Source organism: Hyalella azteca, unplaced genomic scaffold, assembly GCF_000764305.2.
Source record: "Hyalella azteca isolate HAZT.00-mixed unplaced genomic scaffold, Hazt_2.0.2 contig1343, whole genome shotgun sequence".
NCBI lineage: Eukaryota > Metazoa > Arthropoda > Malacostraca > Amphipoda > Hyalellidae > Hyalella > Hyalella azteca.
In genome coordinates this window covers 56,838-74,868 of record NW_025931664.1, presented here as the reverse complement: position 1 = coordinate 74,868, position 18,031 = coordinate 56,838, and the positions used below count along the sequence as shown (strand labels likewise).

The 18,031-nt window shown below is 41.8% G+C and overlaps 2 protein-coding genes across 2 annotated transcripts; both read left to right on the top strand.

Annotated features, from left to right (window-relative positions):
- Positions 1 to 2,404: 2,404 nt before the first annotated feature.
- LOC108667814 (von Willebrand factor A domain-containing protein 7) lies at positions 2,405 to 8,949 on the top strand (the record flags this gene model as incomplete). Its single annotated transcript, XM_018154884.1, is given in 7 exon segments — positions 2,405 to 2,595; positions 3,208 to 3,407; positions 3,939 to 4,006; positions 4,714 to 4,813; positions 7,356 to 7,489; positions 8,099 to 8,321; positions 8,906 to 8,949. Coding segments are annotated over 7 exon segments (921 nt in total).
- Positions 8,950 to 9,536: 587 nt separating this feature from the next.
- LOC108667816 lies at positions 9,537 to 17,382 on the top strand. Its single transcript, XM_018154886.2, has 7 exons — positions 9,537 to 9,820; positions 10,551 to 10,680; positions 11,510 to 11,601; positions 13,605 to 13,809; positions 13,986 to 14,207; positions 15,026 to 15,230; positions 16,593 to 17,382. Exons 1-7 carry the CDS (start codon positions 9,617 to 9,619, stop codon positions 16,903 to 16,905), a joined length of 1,371 nt encoding a protein of 456 aa, XP_018010375.1. The 5' UTR covers positions 9,537 to 9,616; the 3' UTR covers positions 16,906 to 17,382.
- Positions 17,383 to 18,031: the final 649 nt, after the last annotated feature.

The following is an 18,031-nucleotide window of genomic DNA, read 5'->3' as shown; positions in this document are numbered from 1 at the left end:
ACACTATTTTACAACACTTCTCTTTAACACATCCCCACTTCTCTTTAACAAACACTATTTTACAACACTTCTCTTTAACACATCCCCACTTCTCTCTAACAAAAACTATTTTACAACACTTCACTCTATCACATCCCCACTTCTCTTTAACAAACACTATTTTACAACACTTTTCTTTAACACATCCCCACTTCTCTTTAACAAACACTATTTTACAACACTTTTTCTTTAACTTTTCTTCTTGTTTGTTTGTCTGTCTGTCTGTCTGTCTGTCTGCTACAAATCTTATGCTCGATATTAACACTTCTACCTGTCCGATCGATCTGAAATCTTGCACACTTGCGTAAAGTCGGAAAAAATGCATGAATCAATTGACGGAATAAATAATATTGAAAATTTAATTTATTTTAATATTAAAAAATTCCAACTTATTTTTAATAAATAAAAATAAAATAAGCAATTCATTGTACATGTGCAATATCTGAGACACTGGCCTCTTTAAAAGTGTTGTCATTGAAAAGTTAGTTTAAAACGCATGTTATTAGTATTTGAATGTCATTTTAGTAATTGTGAGTCATTTTAGTGGTTGTGAGTAATTTTACTAATTGTGAGTCATTTTAGTATTTATGAGTAATTTACTACAAACGAGTTAGACATGAAATTTAAAAAGCCAGTAATAGGTCTGTATGACCCACAAATGGGACAAGGGGGTCAAAAGTGTGCATAGCTATTTGGACGCGGTTGACTCATCTCAGTGGGTCACCCAGACCCGCACATTTCTCTCAGTGTACTATCATTTTGATATATCGTAATGCTAACATTCATTACTGTGTCTCCGTTGCAGGTGAAAATACATTTGGACAAGACGAATAATTTGTTATATCGTGTATCATCGACAGGTGTAAGTGATCATTTTAGATTAAGCTCTACCTGAGGATCGTGTTATGTGATTGAGGTCGTGAAGGATAAGTAAGACACATGTGTCATGATTACAAATCTTATATACGGGGTGGTTATACATTCCGATACAGAGGTATATGCTACGGCGTCGACCGTAAGGTCGGAAAACATAACCGACACGGTACATCGCGGAGAGCTTATCAGCTACTGCGGGGGCCTTACTTAAGGTTGCTAGCTCTTATATCGCCTTCGGTTCCGCCCACTACTAAGGTCTNGTAATTGCGAGTCATTTTAGTAATTGCGAGTCATTTTAGTAATTGTGAGTCATTTTAGTAATTGTGAGTCATTTTAGTAATTGTGAGTCATTTTAGTAATTGTGTGTAATTTTAGTAATTATGAGTCATTTTAGTAATTGTGACTCATTTATTGTGAGTTATTTTAGTAATTGTGAGTCATTTTATTAATTGTTAGTAATTTTAGTTATTGTTAGTTATTTTTAGCATTTGCGAGTAGTTTTAGTAATTGTGTGCCATTTTAGTAATTATGAGTAATTTAGTGCAAACGAGTTATACATGAAATTTAAAAAGCCAGTAATAGGTCGATATGACCCATAAATGGGGCAAGCGATTCAAAAAAGTGCATCTCTATTTGGACGCGGTTGACTCATCTCAGTGGGTCACCCAGACCCGCACATTTCTCTCAGTGTACTATCTTTTTGATATATTGTAATGCTAACATTGCTGTGTCTCTGTTGCAGGTGAAAATACATTTGGACAAGACGAATAATTTGTTATATTTAATGGGTGTTTGTATCTTTGATGGGTGTTCGTGATCATTTTGAATTAAGCTCTACCTGAGGATCGTGTTATGTGATTGAGGTCGTGAAGGATAAGTAAGACACATGTGTCATGATTACAAATCTTATATACGGGGTGGTTATACATTCCGATACAGAGGTATATGCTACGGCGTCGACCGTAAGGTCGGAAAACATAACCGACACGGTACATCGCGGAGAGCTTATCAGCTACTGCGGGGGCCTTACTTAAGGTTGCTAGCTCTTATATCGCCTTCGGTTCCGCCCACTACTAAGGTCTTGATCGCATGATCTATCACGTGTCTTCCAGATGTTAACTCATGTCATCAATCTCTATCGGGTCAAGTGAATATTACGTCTCAATTACATACAATTATAATGATTATAATGAGACGCCAGATTGACACCGGACACAGGCCACACTCAGAAAAATACGCGAGACTTGTCCAAATAGTGATTCACCACTACCTAGTTTGGTCCGTAAACAGGTCAAATCCGCTTACTGTTCGTCGTGTGGGTGAGAAAGATTGTCACTATTTGGACAGTGTGAACCATTAATTTTGCTGTGTGAATTCATATTCCATTCATTTTCCGTTCATTTTTCATTCATTCATGTAAGACCCATTCATATTCGGCCTAGTAAACTCTGGCGCCATTAATATTGCATAACTGTACCGCTCGCTCCAGGACAGTGTGAACTACCGCGGGGGCAGCTACAGCCTGGACATGACGCTGGAGGAGGCCTACAGGGCATATAACCAATATGAATATGGCTATGGGAATTCACACCCGTCTACCAAGCGTCTCCAGCGTGCCCTGCAGGACATCGCTGACGCTGCTGCTGAAACCCACGAGGGAGGCATGGGCACCCAGCCTATGTAAGTGGCGAGGGAACGAGCCGGTTGTTGAGTTTTCAACCAATGTGAGTGGCAAATACGAGTTAGTGGTTTACAAATAATTCGAGTGGGCAGGATTCCGAATTCAATGAGTCACCTACCTATGCTAATGACATAAGAGTGTTCGTCCAACTTGAGATACACTTTATTAAGTTTTCGAAGAGCGTTTATGATATTATTCCGTTATATGACGTTAAAAGTACAATCAACAACCCCCTCAAAGGGTGCTACTCAGTCACCACGCGTTATTACAAACTCAGGCACCTCTTCACAATCACTTGAACAGTTGCCACAATTTAGCACCACCACTTTTTCCACATGGGACCACTTACCATGCACTACCAAACCCACTTCTTAGGGGATGATGAACCACTCACCATGTACTATGATGAACCACTCACCATGTACTAGCACCTCCATTTCTCCCACATGGAACCATTCACCATGCACTACCACCACCACTTCTTCCACATGGGACCACTCACCTTGCACTACCACCACCACTTCTTCCACATGGAACCACTCAACATGCACTACCACCTCCACTTCTTCCACATGAGGCAACTCACCATGCACTACCACCTCCACCACAAGGTACCACTTCAACAACGAGCAGTTCGAGACGTCGCACGCGGTGCTGCAGGCGCGGTGGGGGCGGCTGGTCGGGGCGTTGAAGTCCTTCGACGTGACAGCAACGAGGTACCTGCTGGGGACGTCCCTTGCCGCCCTACAGGATTTCTACGCCCACTCCAACTGGATAGAGCTGGGTCACGACTCCATCCTTGAAGACTTAGGTCAGTTTGGGTTTCTGAATAATGGAAATAAGATCCTTTGCACCGTGCCTCGGTGGGGATGATTTTAAACGTTACTGGACGAGTCTATGTCTTGTCGTTGCTAAAGGGTGGCCAGGTCTTGTGGCTGTGGGATGGCAAGTCTTGCCGGGGCTGTAGGGTGGCCAGGTCATGTCGTGGCTGTGGGGTGGCCAGGTCTTGCCGGGGCTGAAGGGTGGCAGGTCTTGCCGGGGCTGTAGGAGGGTCTTGCCATGGCTGTTGGTGGCTATGTCGTACCGTGGCTGTTGGATGGCCAGGTCTTGCCGTGGCTGTAGGGGGCTAAGTCTTGCTGTGGCTGTAGGGGGCTAAGTCTTGCTGTGGCTGTTATGTGGCCATGTCTTGCCGAAGCTGTAGGGTGACTAGGGACTTCATGCGTTTATGTTCTTTGCCTTGATTGATGTTTTAAAATTACTCTTGAGTGACTTTTCATGGCAAAGTGAAGTAATGACCATAAAACCATCGGATTTAATGGATTCCCTCCCTCCCCCCCCCCAGGACTTCCAGGGGGAACCTTGCCAGAAGTTGCCCGCTTCGACGAGGAGACCTGCACCCCCTGCCATCCTGTGAGGCGCCGAGCGCACAGAAATGTTCGAGCATTTTGTCCAAATTATGACATAATTTTTTAACCACAGCACTTGACAGTAGGCGCGAACGTAGCACTGATACATCATTTTGCCGGGCCACACTAGGTCAGGATGACTCACACAAGGAGCAAAGAAGTGAATAGCTATTTTAATAGTCTCACTGATTTATCTGAGTGTGGGCTGACCCTTTTAATTGTTGAGTCGTCAGGAATTATAAACGAATAAAAATGCTTTTAAAAACAGGAAAATTTCTCATGGATTTTTATTGAATTTTCTTTTTCATAAAACGCTTGGTTCTTTTACGGTTCAAGCAACAAATGATCTTAAAACTAAATTCATTTAACTCTAATTTGACTCTGCATGAAAAAAACCCTATCACAACGGAACCTCCTTATAATTATGGAATGAAAAAAAAATTAGAAATAACTGAAAAAAAATCCTATCGCAACGGAACCTATTACCAAGCCTCATTTAATACCTGCCATTTTCATTTATTATCGTTATCGTTAATTTCCATGCAGATAAAATTTGTTCCCGTTTAATTAAGTTATTGATATTTTTCTTTTCTTTAACTATGGAAACTTATCATCCTTCTTACCTATTAATTATTATTGAAAAGTCATTTTTGACAATTTTTAACTATTAATATTGTCCAATTAAAAGAAATATTTTTCTGATGTCGTCAGACCGGGACTGACTGTAGCGGTGGCCTGACAGACACTGTGCTGACATCAGGCATACTGACATCAGACTACCTAGCAGCCATGGAAACTATACCACTGTCAGGCACGTGGCGTGATGTGTGACGTGTGTTCCTTTTCGGCATGTTGCAGTTCCATTCTGGACGTGGTGGTTGCAGGACGTGCGTCGCTCCGAGTGAAATTTATTGCCGCGGGCCAGAATGTACGTCGTTTTTAGCGCATGTTCTCATTTATGAAAAAAATTCACTATTGTGCTCGCCATGTCCGTCTGTCCGTCCGTCCGTGACTTTATGTTTTCGTCGACGAGAAAATGCGCTCTCTGTCACTCACTGCAGTGAGTACTGAGTTATAATTTTTGAGTTTTGAGCTGGTTGTGCTATTTTCAAATCTGAGCTCACGTGTTATAAATCCAGTGAAGTGATCGTGGTAGATCAGGAAACTCATTAAGCCTCTGGAAGTGTTGAAGCCAGTTGGAAGTGTTCAGACCAGTCTAATACTTCAAAATTTTGTAATTTTTGTCGACCGGCAAACCGAGACAAAATTTCGGTTTCGGATTTACTTGATTAAACCTAACTCAAATTCCCCCATTCAAGTTGAAAATCAAAATAGTTGTTTTTTCAATAAAGAAGTGGATCAGCGAAACCAAAGTGTGATAGGCGCAAATAATTAGTTATTAAATAAACGAATTAAAAAAGGCATTATGGCAAAATGTTTTGTGATTGAGCCCACTAAGGGTAGTTCATGTGCAATCTGCCGTATGTCTTTTAAAGCACCATTAGCTGTTCAATGCCACAAATGCCGTTCGTTTATCCACCTGCAGTGCACAGAGCTTCCGTTGTACTACCTCGTGAGACTGGATAAGTGAGTGCAAACACTGCGTTCAGAAAGAATGCGGAGATAAATACACTGTGAGTAAAATAAAGCTTTAGTCAGCAATAAACGTTGGGCATACAATCATTCCCAGTACGGCCATCCCCACTTCCTTCCCTCCAGCCTCATCCCCTCCTTTCCCATGCCCCCCTCTCCTTTCCCCCAGCCCTAACTCTGCCATAGGCCGAAACCCAACTCTCACCCTCTGAGCCCCACTCCTACCAGTTACCATCTCACCAGTCTGAGCCCCCCTACCAACCGGAGAAGGAGGGGAGTTCATCCTTGCGATTTTCAAGAGAAAACTGGATAAGTTTCTGAAGAAGATCCCGGATTGTTCAGTTATGGGAAATTACCCTCAGCAAGTGACAAGCAACAGCATCTTGCGTCAGCTGGCCCAAAGGAGGGCAAATAGATGGAACACGTTCAACGTTACATCCGACGACGACTCGAAGACGGAGGACGACGAAGGCGGTGCATCAGCTTGACCATGGATTGAGAAGTTTTACACTCACCATAAGGTCATACGGTGTGGCTTGATGTGTGGCGTAATGTGCGACGTGAGGTGTGGCGTGGAAACTCTGATGGATGATGTGGCGTGATGTGTGGCGCGATGTGTGGCATTGCGTGTGGCGTGATTGGTGGCGCGATGTTTGGCGTTCAAGTGTGTCCTGAGAGTATGACAAGTGTGTCCTGAGAGTATGACAAGTGTGTCATGAGAGTATGACAAGTGTGTCGTGAGAGTATGGCAAGTGTGTACTGAGAGTATGAGAAAAGTTGACCAAAACAAGTCATGCAATGTTTTCAAGCTGCTCAGTCGCTGTCCTTCAAATTCTGAAGCGATGCGGACATTTGCGGCAGATTTACGAAAATTCGAACACCAGTACACTGCTGAAAAAAGCGAGTGATATGGGTACAAGCCATACCAAGACGCAGAAGAGTTAGATGACAAATGAAAGAGTACTAGCCGAGCCGAGATGCCAAGAGCCGTTTACTCTAAAGTGCGGAAGGCATTAACCCCCTCGACACGAGAGGCACAAACTATACGCATGCGAGCCGCACCAGAGCACTGCCAGCGGCTGGGACTAACCAAGAACCGCGTCGTATTAGTCCGCCTACGCCGTACTTAGTCTTAGAGAATCTTTTACTTACGCCTCGTTAAACCAAACGCCCCCTGTCAGTCGGTTAGACTAGCGAGATATCTCCACAACTACTACATAATCTTACTAACCTAAATTTTGCTCTCTGAATTGTGGTCAAAGTGTTTGGACCCTGATCCAGTCACACTGAGCACACAAAATTCGTCCGCGAGAGGTAACTCAACTAAAATAATCTTACCATAATACCTCGTTTACAATGTACATGGATCAGACTATTAACATTATCTATGTGCAGAAACGATAATATAATAAATTCCAATGTAGTAGAACCATATTTTTCTAATTTGCCCACATATTGGTAGGTGAAAGTCAGTATATGACTGAATAACTCTCAAATATACCTAACTTGCAAACGCATGAGTCAAGAGCTTTGCAGCACTTTGCCTGGATAAATGAAATATTGACTAAAAGCATAATCAAAGTGCAGCAGAAGTATTATGTATAAAAGAATCACTGTAATAAAAAGTTGAAACTTTTGGCAACCTGATTACAGGTTATAATTGACATTTTATAGACGATACATGGAAAATGAAGCCGGACAAATGCAGATTCAGGCCTGCCATTAAATTTTGTTAGAGATAATTCCTCCTTCTTCAACAGGCAAATGTCAGCTGCCACCTCGCCAGGTGGGACGGACTCAAAGAGTGGAGGAAGGCATCAGCAAAGACCTGCCGTCAGCCTGCTTCAGTCCCCGTCCCGACCTGCACGACAGAGCTGCAACACTCGCTGCGCAGGTCAGTGTTCGTCCCGAAGTTGAGAGGGTTTAATCTAAAAGTTTGATATGAGTAAATTCATCCTTATATTCATCGAAAACGTTGTTTTTAAGCGTTAAGTAAGCTCCGTGTAAATTTGGTTTTCTATATCGCTTCAAAACTTTAGGGTCCTACTTTCTCGCGAGTGCAAAATACCACATTGTAAGATGCAACATAGCTAGAATGTATTAATTAAACAAATTTCTGAAATTTAACATATTTGACCACCTGGTCATAGTGCAACCTAAAATTAAAGACGAAAAATTTGCCCCATTGCACAAATAAGCGCAACCTAAAATTAAAGACGACAAATTAGTCCCATTGCACAAATGAGCTTCGTACATCAACTATAAAAGTTAATTTGAAAGTCACCATATATGTAAAGCTGGTCGGTAATAAGTATTAAAATCACTTGGCTGCTTAAGTCGCAAATTTACCAGGAATTTAAAAGTAAAGAAAATAGCCAAAAATTTCACCATTTCTTATTTGCACAAATGAGCTTCATACATCAACAATAAACGTCAATTTGAAAGTCACCATATACGTAAAGCTGATCGCTACCGGGTAAAATCTGAATTTGTCCAACTACAGGCCACCTCGCACTACCTCAACGAGCTCAGACGTGCAGTGGGCAACCAGCTGTTCAGCCATCTTCTGTCTCTGCACTGGAGACCACCTGTGGCCATTGTCACAGATAGCGGAATTAATTTACCCTTAACCACCTGGAGCAACCCAGTCGATAAGCAACCCTCGTACTCAACTAGCTACCGTCTCGAGCCTGAGGAGTACATCTTCGTGATGTATTCCAATACTCGTGAGTCTCGAACCCGATACTCATGAGTCCAAGAACAAATGTTCATGATTTTTTTAGTTCTGATCCTATGAGTTGAGTTGAGCCTAGGCAAATCATCACTGAAACGTATCCTCACAAGTCCTTGACCATGTGTTGATGAGTTTTGAATCATTAGCAATGAGTCTTGCTCTCAAAGCAATAAAAGGTTCATTTTCCAAATAGAAAAGCACATTTTGCATCGCTGTTCGCTTTCTACTCGAACTGTGGGTAAGAAAGAGTGTCATTTTGTTTACGAAGATGTATTCATTACCAAAATATTCAGTACTTGACCTGTGAGTGTCGTTACAATACCAGTACTAGTAGCCTGGCTCAAAACCATGTCAATGTAGTGTGGACATTAATAATATAAGTGAAAGATGTCCGAAAGGGTCAGTCTTGTCTCAATGATTTGACCGGAGCATTAATGTTATTCAGTTGAGTAAGATGATGAGAAGACTATATTTCACGTCTTTCTTCGAATCAAAGTTTAATTTTCAGTAAAGTATATAATATTTTTATGATATGAGTAAACTTCTAGAGATTCATTGAAATATTTCTTTGAGCAGTGAGAGGAGCAACGGGAGTGTTCCTGTCTCTTATACACATCTAGATGTGTATAAGAGACAGACCTAGTTCTGTTATATGAACTCCAGCCAAAACGCACCATCTTGGCAACGCTGAAAGCCCCTACAGTCGAGACGGCTTGCTTCCCGTTCCCGTCACCAATTTCATTAATGGTGTTCATTATGTTTCAATTAGGTTAAAATAATGTTTTATTGTTTATGAATGGGAGCTACCAAAGGTAGGTGTATGCAACAACATCCAAGCCCCTTGAAAAGGGCTCGAAAAGTCATGTGGTTCAATATTTACACTCCGTACACGTTGGACGCACACTTGTCTAAACTCTGCTAAAATGAGGCTAGCGGACTACCTGTTTAAATTATTTACGAAATTCCAAGAAGTTTCGATGATTCAGACAACCTAGCCTCTGGTATTTATAAACTAACTAACATTTAAAAACTTAACGGTGAATAGGTGCCTGGTGAATAGGTTTGGTACCAAGCAACTCGCCCACTCGTGTCATATTGCGTGAGTGGACGTCAGACTGAAATTTATCTCACCCATTGGCAACAAAGACGTGTTCCTGAGTAACGTCCAACGATGGGAGATTATATCACTCACTTTTTTCGCAGGTAACACCACTGGTGGTTGGTCGAACAGAAAAATTAGTTTCCAACACCTGGAACTCATATAGTGAACCTAACTCAACACTAGATATGTTGGGTTCGGGCGACACAAGTGATACACCCCAGAGACCTGACGGTGGAAGAGGGGAGGTCCAGCCCCTCTCAGCAAGTCGGGTCTACCAGGTTCTGACAGAAGTGGCCTTGGTGACAGGAGGGCACATCATAGATGTCCCGTCTACTGCTGATATTACGAAAGCTCTCTCCCCACTCTCGGAGAGTTTTTTTGAGGGTGAAGTGAGTCACTTTCTGTAACCGCTAATTTCTCTTCATCTAGAAACCATCTATAATGTTGACAAATGTTTATTGAGAACAGGTTAGCATCTCTATAGCAGACTTGACTGAGACGGCATTTTTTCAATTCTGATAAAACGTGACGTGAAATGATAAGTGGAAAGTAATAATGTACAATTTCCATTTGAAAGTCAACACAAAGATGTGTTCGTTACAGAATTTATTTCGTATTCCTCGTCTTCCTAAACCCTGTTTGTAGAAATAAAGTCTAGAAATGCTAGGTAGGTAAACCCGTTCAAAACCGCACTTAAACGAAACATAAAACTCCTATTTGACTCTCGTTTAAAAATGTTATAAAACTATTTTGCGCCTTTTTCCATTAATCTTATGTACACCAATTCAAAATCAAATTTTAATTTTTGAACCAGGATTTCCTTCTCAGGCTTGGTTGATATATATTTGAGACGCTAGGTTTCAAACACACAAACGTTGACGGTACATGTAGGGTTCGTTCCAGACTCTACGGCGGCTACGGCCGAGTCTGACAACTGAGCTTATCGAAATGACTTCTGGGGCCTGACTTCCAAAAAAATGTTTTGAGTTTGTAACTCTGTAAACCAATCACAGACGTCTTCTCAAGCTAAACCCATCGATCAAAGACAAGAAATCGGCCGATATGTGTACTTAGGTTGTTAAATGTCTTTTCATTGTATGGCCCTTGCCCTATGTCCAGGTTCAGTTGTACCGTGACATAGCCGGGTCCACCGCTAAGATCGTCAACATGACAGTTGACAACCGCGTCAGAGCTTTACGCGTCGCGCTCTACGGCGCTTTTGCCATGGCCACAGTGACGTTGGATGGAGGTGGGTATATTAGCGCTCATAAAAAATGAATGTCCCAATAGTGACACACTATCTTACTCACAGCATAAGCAGAGAGCGGCCGTAAAATTTATACGCTTTTTTGCCGGGCCAAACTGTGGCACGATAACCACATTAGATAAACGACATATAGCTATTTGGACAAAATCTACCTGATTTTTAATGTATATTTCTTCATGGCAAGAATATTTACAAAATGTGATGACCCCAAATTTTGAAAGTGCTCTTTTCAAACTGGATAGAATCTTGCTACATGGGCCTGATTTCCATTCCAATGTACCCGGTAGAGTAGCATAAATTAATTTAAAACATTTCTTAATCAAGCGTAATGATGTAATGAAGGTATCGTTTCAGAGGGGGCCCCTCTGAACCCTCTACCTCCTGCCACGAGTAACCGGAGCAATATTGTCACGCGCCTAATTTCCAAAAAAAGATACGTTCTAGTGAGCGCAAAATGACTTGCACTGATGGTTGCCGCCCCCTACGACAACTTTAATTAACGTATAATTGAATTTGATAGTTATGTTCCCGGAGAGTGACATACGGCGGTAGAGAGCTAAATTCAGTGATAGCAGACCAGCGCGCTTTTCGGAACCTCATGAATTTAATCCCATTGAACAATATCCCGAAACAGAAAATTATTGTCTAACGTAAAGCATATTGATAACATTTTTTTGCCTTCTCGAATCAACATACCCCAGATCTTTTCCAGTAAAAATACATCATTGACGTCATTGCTTTGTTTTATATTCCACCGATCGTTTTTATTCTGGATGAAATAAAAAATTCTAGTGTTTTCTCACATTTCCAGGACCGTCTTCGAACTTGCTTGATGCATCGAACAATTTACAGAGGACATATTCGAACAGTTACAAAAGTTATGTCACTCCTGCCGGGACCATGGTAACACTAAAGATTAATATTAGATATTAATATGTTAATATAATATATCTACATCTTTTTTGCGAGATGATTGAGGGTCCACAGGACCCATATTTTATGTGCAATTGCGAGAGACAATATCCTTCTCTAAAATACGGAAAATGTCTCTCATTTTCCACTTTCTTCTACTTATACCAGCATCGGCCACGTGTCCAACATTTCTTCTCCTACTTGCAACTGCCGACCCATCGGCCAAAATTTAGCAAACAATATAATAAATCATTTTAATATAGTGTAGTATTAGTTATAGCAACCATTATCGGCACAGCATGAGCATAGAGTCTCTTAACCTCATAAACTTTAAGGGGAGCGTCTAGGACCAAAGGTTGAAATGTTGCCTTTTCCGGTTTTTAGGCTCATCTTAAAGCTTACTTTCTGACGCATCGAACGGTACTAGAACCATCTCTGTACGTTGATTTATGCATTCGCAACAGATCCCGTAATGGGGGAGGTGTCCGGGCCCCTTCAGTAAAGTTAAGGCGGAAATTACTCGGGCGGGCACCATAAAAGGGATCGTCTGATGTCAAGCGGCCAATTATGACATTCTCCAGTTCTTATACTCGTCTTAAAGCTTACATTCTGCCGCATCGAATGGTATTAGAACCATCTCTGTACATTGATTTATGCGTTCACAACAGATCCCGTAAGGGGAGAAGGGGGTGGGGGGCCTTCAGTAATTCCAAAGGGGGAAATTAACTATAAAATGTGCATCATTCGGCTAGAGCTCAGTAACCTCACAGACAGCACGCGAGATGGTGTTCATTTAGCGGCTCCATGCACCGATGACTGACTTTGAAGTGAGTTGATGCTTACTTTTGGGATCTAGGCTACGTTACGTACCTTTACGTGCCGCGTGGCGGTTTTTTGCCTCTACTGAAAAGTTGCCAAAGCTGAAAACCTCTCTCACGGCAATCTTATTTCCTCCAACAGTTTTGAAGCTACATCAATGAGACATATACCATTCGATTTGGAAAGGAAAGATCTGCAAACGTCACTTGGTCGTTTTTCCAATTTTGTTATAGTTCGGATTTTATTTTGCAAAAAGTGGGGGAAGGCGGGGGTAAAATAAAAAAACTTCGAAAAATATCGGAAAAATGCTCCCACACCCACAAAAATGAGAAATACAAAAAACCGCTCATTGACGTTTTTAGATATGGTCTTTACGCATCGAATGATATGTGTATCAATGTTGTAGTTTGGAAATCCTAGGAGGAGATAGGATTTCTAAAGTACCCTCTTTTTGGCCGTTTTCTAAGAATTTCACGTTTTCTTTCATTTTTTTCGAAAAATTCACACGAAGAAAAGTCTTAGAATTCCGTTTACATGCGTGTACCAAATTTCGAATCGATCCGTCTGTAAATAACCGAGATAAAGTTGTCCCTAGACGCTCCCCTTAAACATAGAGTCTCTTAACCTGTTGTACTCACGATTTCCGCTTTCCAAAATCTCTATATTTCACATACTTTTTTAAATTAAAATAATTCAGCATGATGTATGAATTCTCCGGAAATCTATTGAGAGATGAAGTGAAGTATTGAGAGATGAAGAAAGAGGGTTCGGGTGATGATGGAGTTTTTTCAATTATCATTTACCCTATACTCATAGCCAATCACACACGTATACGTCAGGCCATAAACAATTCTATTTACATTCGGTAGTACTCTCTACGTTCGTCTCACTACATAACAGCAAGCTAATTTGAAAGCTTTTACGTCTACCTCCACTACAAAATTCGGATTCGGGCCCGCCACTGCCAGAGATGCCGTCCAGAACTCGGGGAGTACGTAAATCAGGCGCTGACGTCCCTTTTAGGTTCAACTTTCGGTGTCCGAAAGCATTTCTATCTTGCTCTGTACTCTGGTTTTGATTTCATTTCAATCTTTCCTATTCTCTAACGTATGAACAATTTTGAACATATGGATCTCAAAAATTTTCGTACCTCACTTTCTCATTTCTGTCTGCAGTATAATGTGGGTGGAGCGTTTAACATCTTAAAGTTAACTTGGACGGGAAAATTGAAACATATTACTTTGACGTATCGCCCAAGAAACGTAGGGTCAGTCATTGTAACTGCATCTTCAACGTTGGACGTTTTCCCAACGTTCTACCACGCAGACGTACATAGCCCCTATCCGTCATTGCAACGTTTGTCACATCCCATCACTCCAGGTTAGTCCTACAAGAGAAAGCGTGGGTCATACAGCCCAATGACAAAGGTACTAGTTCGGTTAGTGACCTAATGAAGTTGAATGAGAGGTTGGTAGAGTGGAAGAAGCATCAGATTGTATGATACGAGGATATAATTCTACATTATTGCATAACAGACACATTTTCACTTGTGCCAGGTATGCACGAGTTCATTGACGTGGTCGTGTCTGATACCGACACGGCCAGTTTACGGAGCGTCACCTCCGTAGAGTTGACACCCCACGCCAGCCCAGACTCCGCCCACGCCTTTCCGCTACCAACCGCGTCGCCGCGTCCCAACACATTCGTCATACTCAACGACTCCAGCGCCATGCCACAGGGGCCGTTCAGCGTCGTCTACAGTGCACAGGACTCTGACGGTGAGAGATAAATTATAATTAATTGAAGAATCGATAAGAAAAACAGTGGCGGGAATTTGACGTCGATTGCGTTAGTAGAACAGGTAAAACTCGCTAAGTGAACGTAAGTACTTACGCACTATTTTCTTGTCTATGATTGGTGGATTTTGCTTGAAAGGCCGTCAATGATTGGCTGATGAACTTACTACAGGACTCTGACGGTGATAGATAAATTATAATTAATTGAAGAATCGATAAGAAAAACAGTGGCGGGAATTTGACGTTGATTGCGTTAGTAGAACAGTACATGTTTGTAATAACCTGGTCGTATGTGCTAGTATTATAAAGCTTTTTCATAGATGAATTCTTTTGATATCCATGTTGTTATAAAACCTTTTAAGTGAATAAAAACACAGGTAACGATATTCGTGGTCTTCTTCCTGAAATAACTGGGTAAGTTTCATGTGAAATAACTTTTCGGAATATTTCATACGAGTATGAACAATTATAGCCAACACATAATGCAAAAATGTATTATATGCTCGCTAATTAAAATTGTAAATGAATATGAATTCTGCATAATTAGTTCTACTTATCACCTTGAATAATCAAAACTCTTCACAAAAAATTTCTGCTGACTAATCACGTACCATCGCGAAAAGGAGGATGAATTCGGTAGGGGCTTTAACTGAACATATTAATGTATCCTAAAGGATAGGATGACATGAGGCAGGACAATCCCTTTCTAAGTTGACTGATACATTGGAAATGAGCAGGTTCCCCAGCTGGATCGATATTGAATATAAGAACTATTGAATAATCCCATACTGCCGGAACAGGCCGAGAGCTTGTCCGCATAAGTCAGCAGCTAGTGAAGCCGTGCGAGTCTCGCTTGAGCCTGAACAGCGGACGCGAGGTGTGGGGCAAACCAGGGACCAAACTCCCGGTTCACTTCAGCCTCTTCAACACCGCTGACTCGGACGACACCTTTGCCCTGAGCGCTGCTGACGCTCTGGGGTACTCCATTAGATTACCTCGGAGAAGGTGAGAGTCTAAATGGAATCACGATACAGCCAATTTTATACGTTCTCTTTTGTATGCATTTTGAAAGATGCCTAATTTCTTATAATATACTGCTCAAAATGAAACTTACATGTGTATCGAGCAAAATGCATTCACAAAGAACCATATTTACTTTTTAGTGATTCCGTGTGTGATCTGGGAGCACAAATAACTTTTTCTTCGAATATAACCTTAAAGCCAAGCAGGTTGTGCACTTGATTATTAAGCTATTTCCTGTCGACATCGTAGCACCAAAACCAGAGCTTGGATTCCGACGAGGAGGAAAGTGTGGTAATGCAAGTTAATTGGTAAGGTACCATTAGATTGTGCTATAAGGGCGGCGCATCCCAGCGGCCAGCTTTGCCAAACTTCACACTTAGTTCATAGTTCTTACCGTATGTAAAAACGCTAGAGGGCATAACAGCCTATGAAGGCAAGTGTTCAAAGACACAATGCCGGATGTCCACAGACACAACTTAAGCATGTTATAAAAGAATGCATAGCAATACTGCACCTGGCTAAACCTCTTCCGGCCTATCCTCTTCAGGCCGATCATACACAGGTTGCAACCAACATTTCTCCAACCAAAACAAACCTGAGCGAACCTAGCCTAACCTCATTAGCTGCAAGAAGTTAGAAAGGCGGCCCAAGTGCACTGGTAGAGCCAGTCATTGGCTGCAAGAAGGTTGTGAGCCAGGACAGCGTGAATAGGTTAGGCCAGAGGAGGTTAGGCCGAAGTAGGAACTGCCTGCTTATGAGCGAGCATGCTTAAGCAGTGGCTGAAGACCTACGGCGCCATTCTCTATGGCGGTGTGTTGCTTGTCTGGATTACGGAGTTCAAGCGTATGTAGTCTGTGGCTTCTAGTTCTAAAAGTCTGAGTAAAGTTAACGCATAGTGAGGCTGGGCGTTGGCTCCACGGCTTATTTTAGAATAAAATTTGTTGCCTACGGTTGCGCCCCTATAAGGTACCATAAGGTGTTAAGATACCATAAGATAGTATGCTTTTGAGATATAAAGTGGCAAGGTACCATATGGTGGTAAAGTGCCATAAGGGTTGTAAGGTATCATAAGGTGGTAAGCTACCACAAGGTAGTAATGTACCATAAGGTTGTAAGGTACTATAAGGTGGTAAGGTTCCATGAGGTGTTAAGGTAAAATAAGATCGTAAGGTACCATAAGGGGGTAAGGTACCATGAGTGTTGTAAGGCACCATGAGGTAGTACTGCATCATAAGGCGGTAAGGTAACATAAGGGTTGTAAGGTACCATAAGATGGTAAGGCACCATAAGTTGGTAATGGGCCATAAGGTGGTAAGGTACATCAACACCTCTCTCTTCCCACAGCGTTCGAGTGAAGAGCAAGAAGTCGGCTAATTTGGTGTTGTACGTCGATATACCTACAAGGATCAACGCCTTCTATCAGTTTGTGAACGCCTCGAGGACACAAAGTTCTAATCATTACCCCTATAATAACAATCCTGAAAGTCATTTCGTGTCCAACATCAAGTCGATGAGCAACTCTCTTGTGGTCACAGCGACGTCTTCCGAGGGACAAATCAGCAGTATCGTGGTTCATGTCATCGTAACAACCGACGTGAGGGACGCTGAATGTCAGTTTCGACAATTCAGCGATGAAGGGCAGGGAGGAAGAAGATAGATGTTGACGTCATGGATGGTGATGTGATACACATTTCAGATGGGTACAGCTGAAACGGATATACCGATGTACCATCACCCTACAGACTTCTTTCGGATGGGTACATAGTACGATCAGATGTTCACCTTTTTGCGGATGGGTGCATAGTATGATCTGTTATTTCCCATTCTTTCCTGACTTTCATCTTGCTCGCAACCATAGCAGTTGTTTTAGAGGCTGGCAGGACTACACATGGAAAATGAGACACAAAAATCAAATAATTTTTGGGAAAATTTTAATCAGAAGATGTCTTAACGAATCTCTCAAGATTCTTTGAATCCCTTAAAAGAAGCATAATTATGTATACGAACCTCCCAAAGCGTATATTGAAGGCGTTAATGAGGACAGTATGTTTCTCGAATTTATTTGACGAGTAAGGATGAAGAGTTCGATTTTTAAGTTTGCATTTTATTGTAGCATAATAAACATTTAAAATATGCTTCCATTATTATCCTTTGAATTTTCCATCATTATTCTCTGTAACCACTGGGTGGCCCAGTGGTTACAGTTCAGAGTACCAGGATTGAAGCAGAGAGGTGCGGGTTCGATCCCAGCTAAATGTGACAGTTTCTGGTTAGAATGTGCGATGAGGCCGGGTAGTAAAACATTGCAAAATTGGAGCAGTGAGTTGCGTGTTCGGGACCGTAGCAAGCTGTGAATGTTCCGCGATGAAAAAAATAGGAGACAGTTCTGAACGGTATAATAAATGCAGAAACCGCCATTATTATTATTATATCAATATTGATCATGAAAGGTTTATATGAACATTTTTAAAAATTCAATTGTACTGGTATCTTTTATTGAATCGTTTAAATGTTGTCTGAATTCCGCAAGTCCGGTTCCGGCTTCGACAATAAAAATTTTAGTACACTTAGCAACTTATGTACACGTAGCAGCCTAACTACACGCAGCGGCCTTAAGTACACGCAGCGGCCTAAGTACACGCAGCGGCCTAAGTACACGTAGCGGCCTAAGTACACGTAGCGGCCTTAAGTACACGCAGCGGCCTAAGTACACGTAGCGGCCTAAGTACACGTAGCGGCCTTAAGTACATGAGATCGTAAGTTCATCAGCCAATCATTGACGG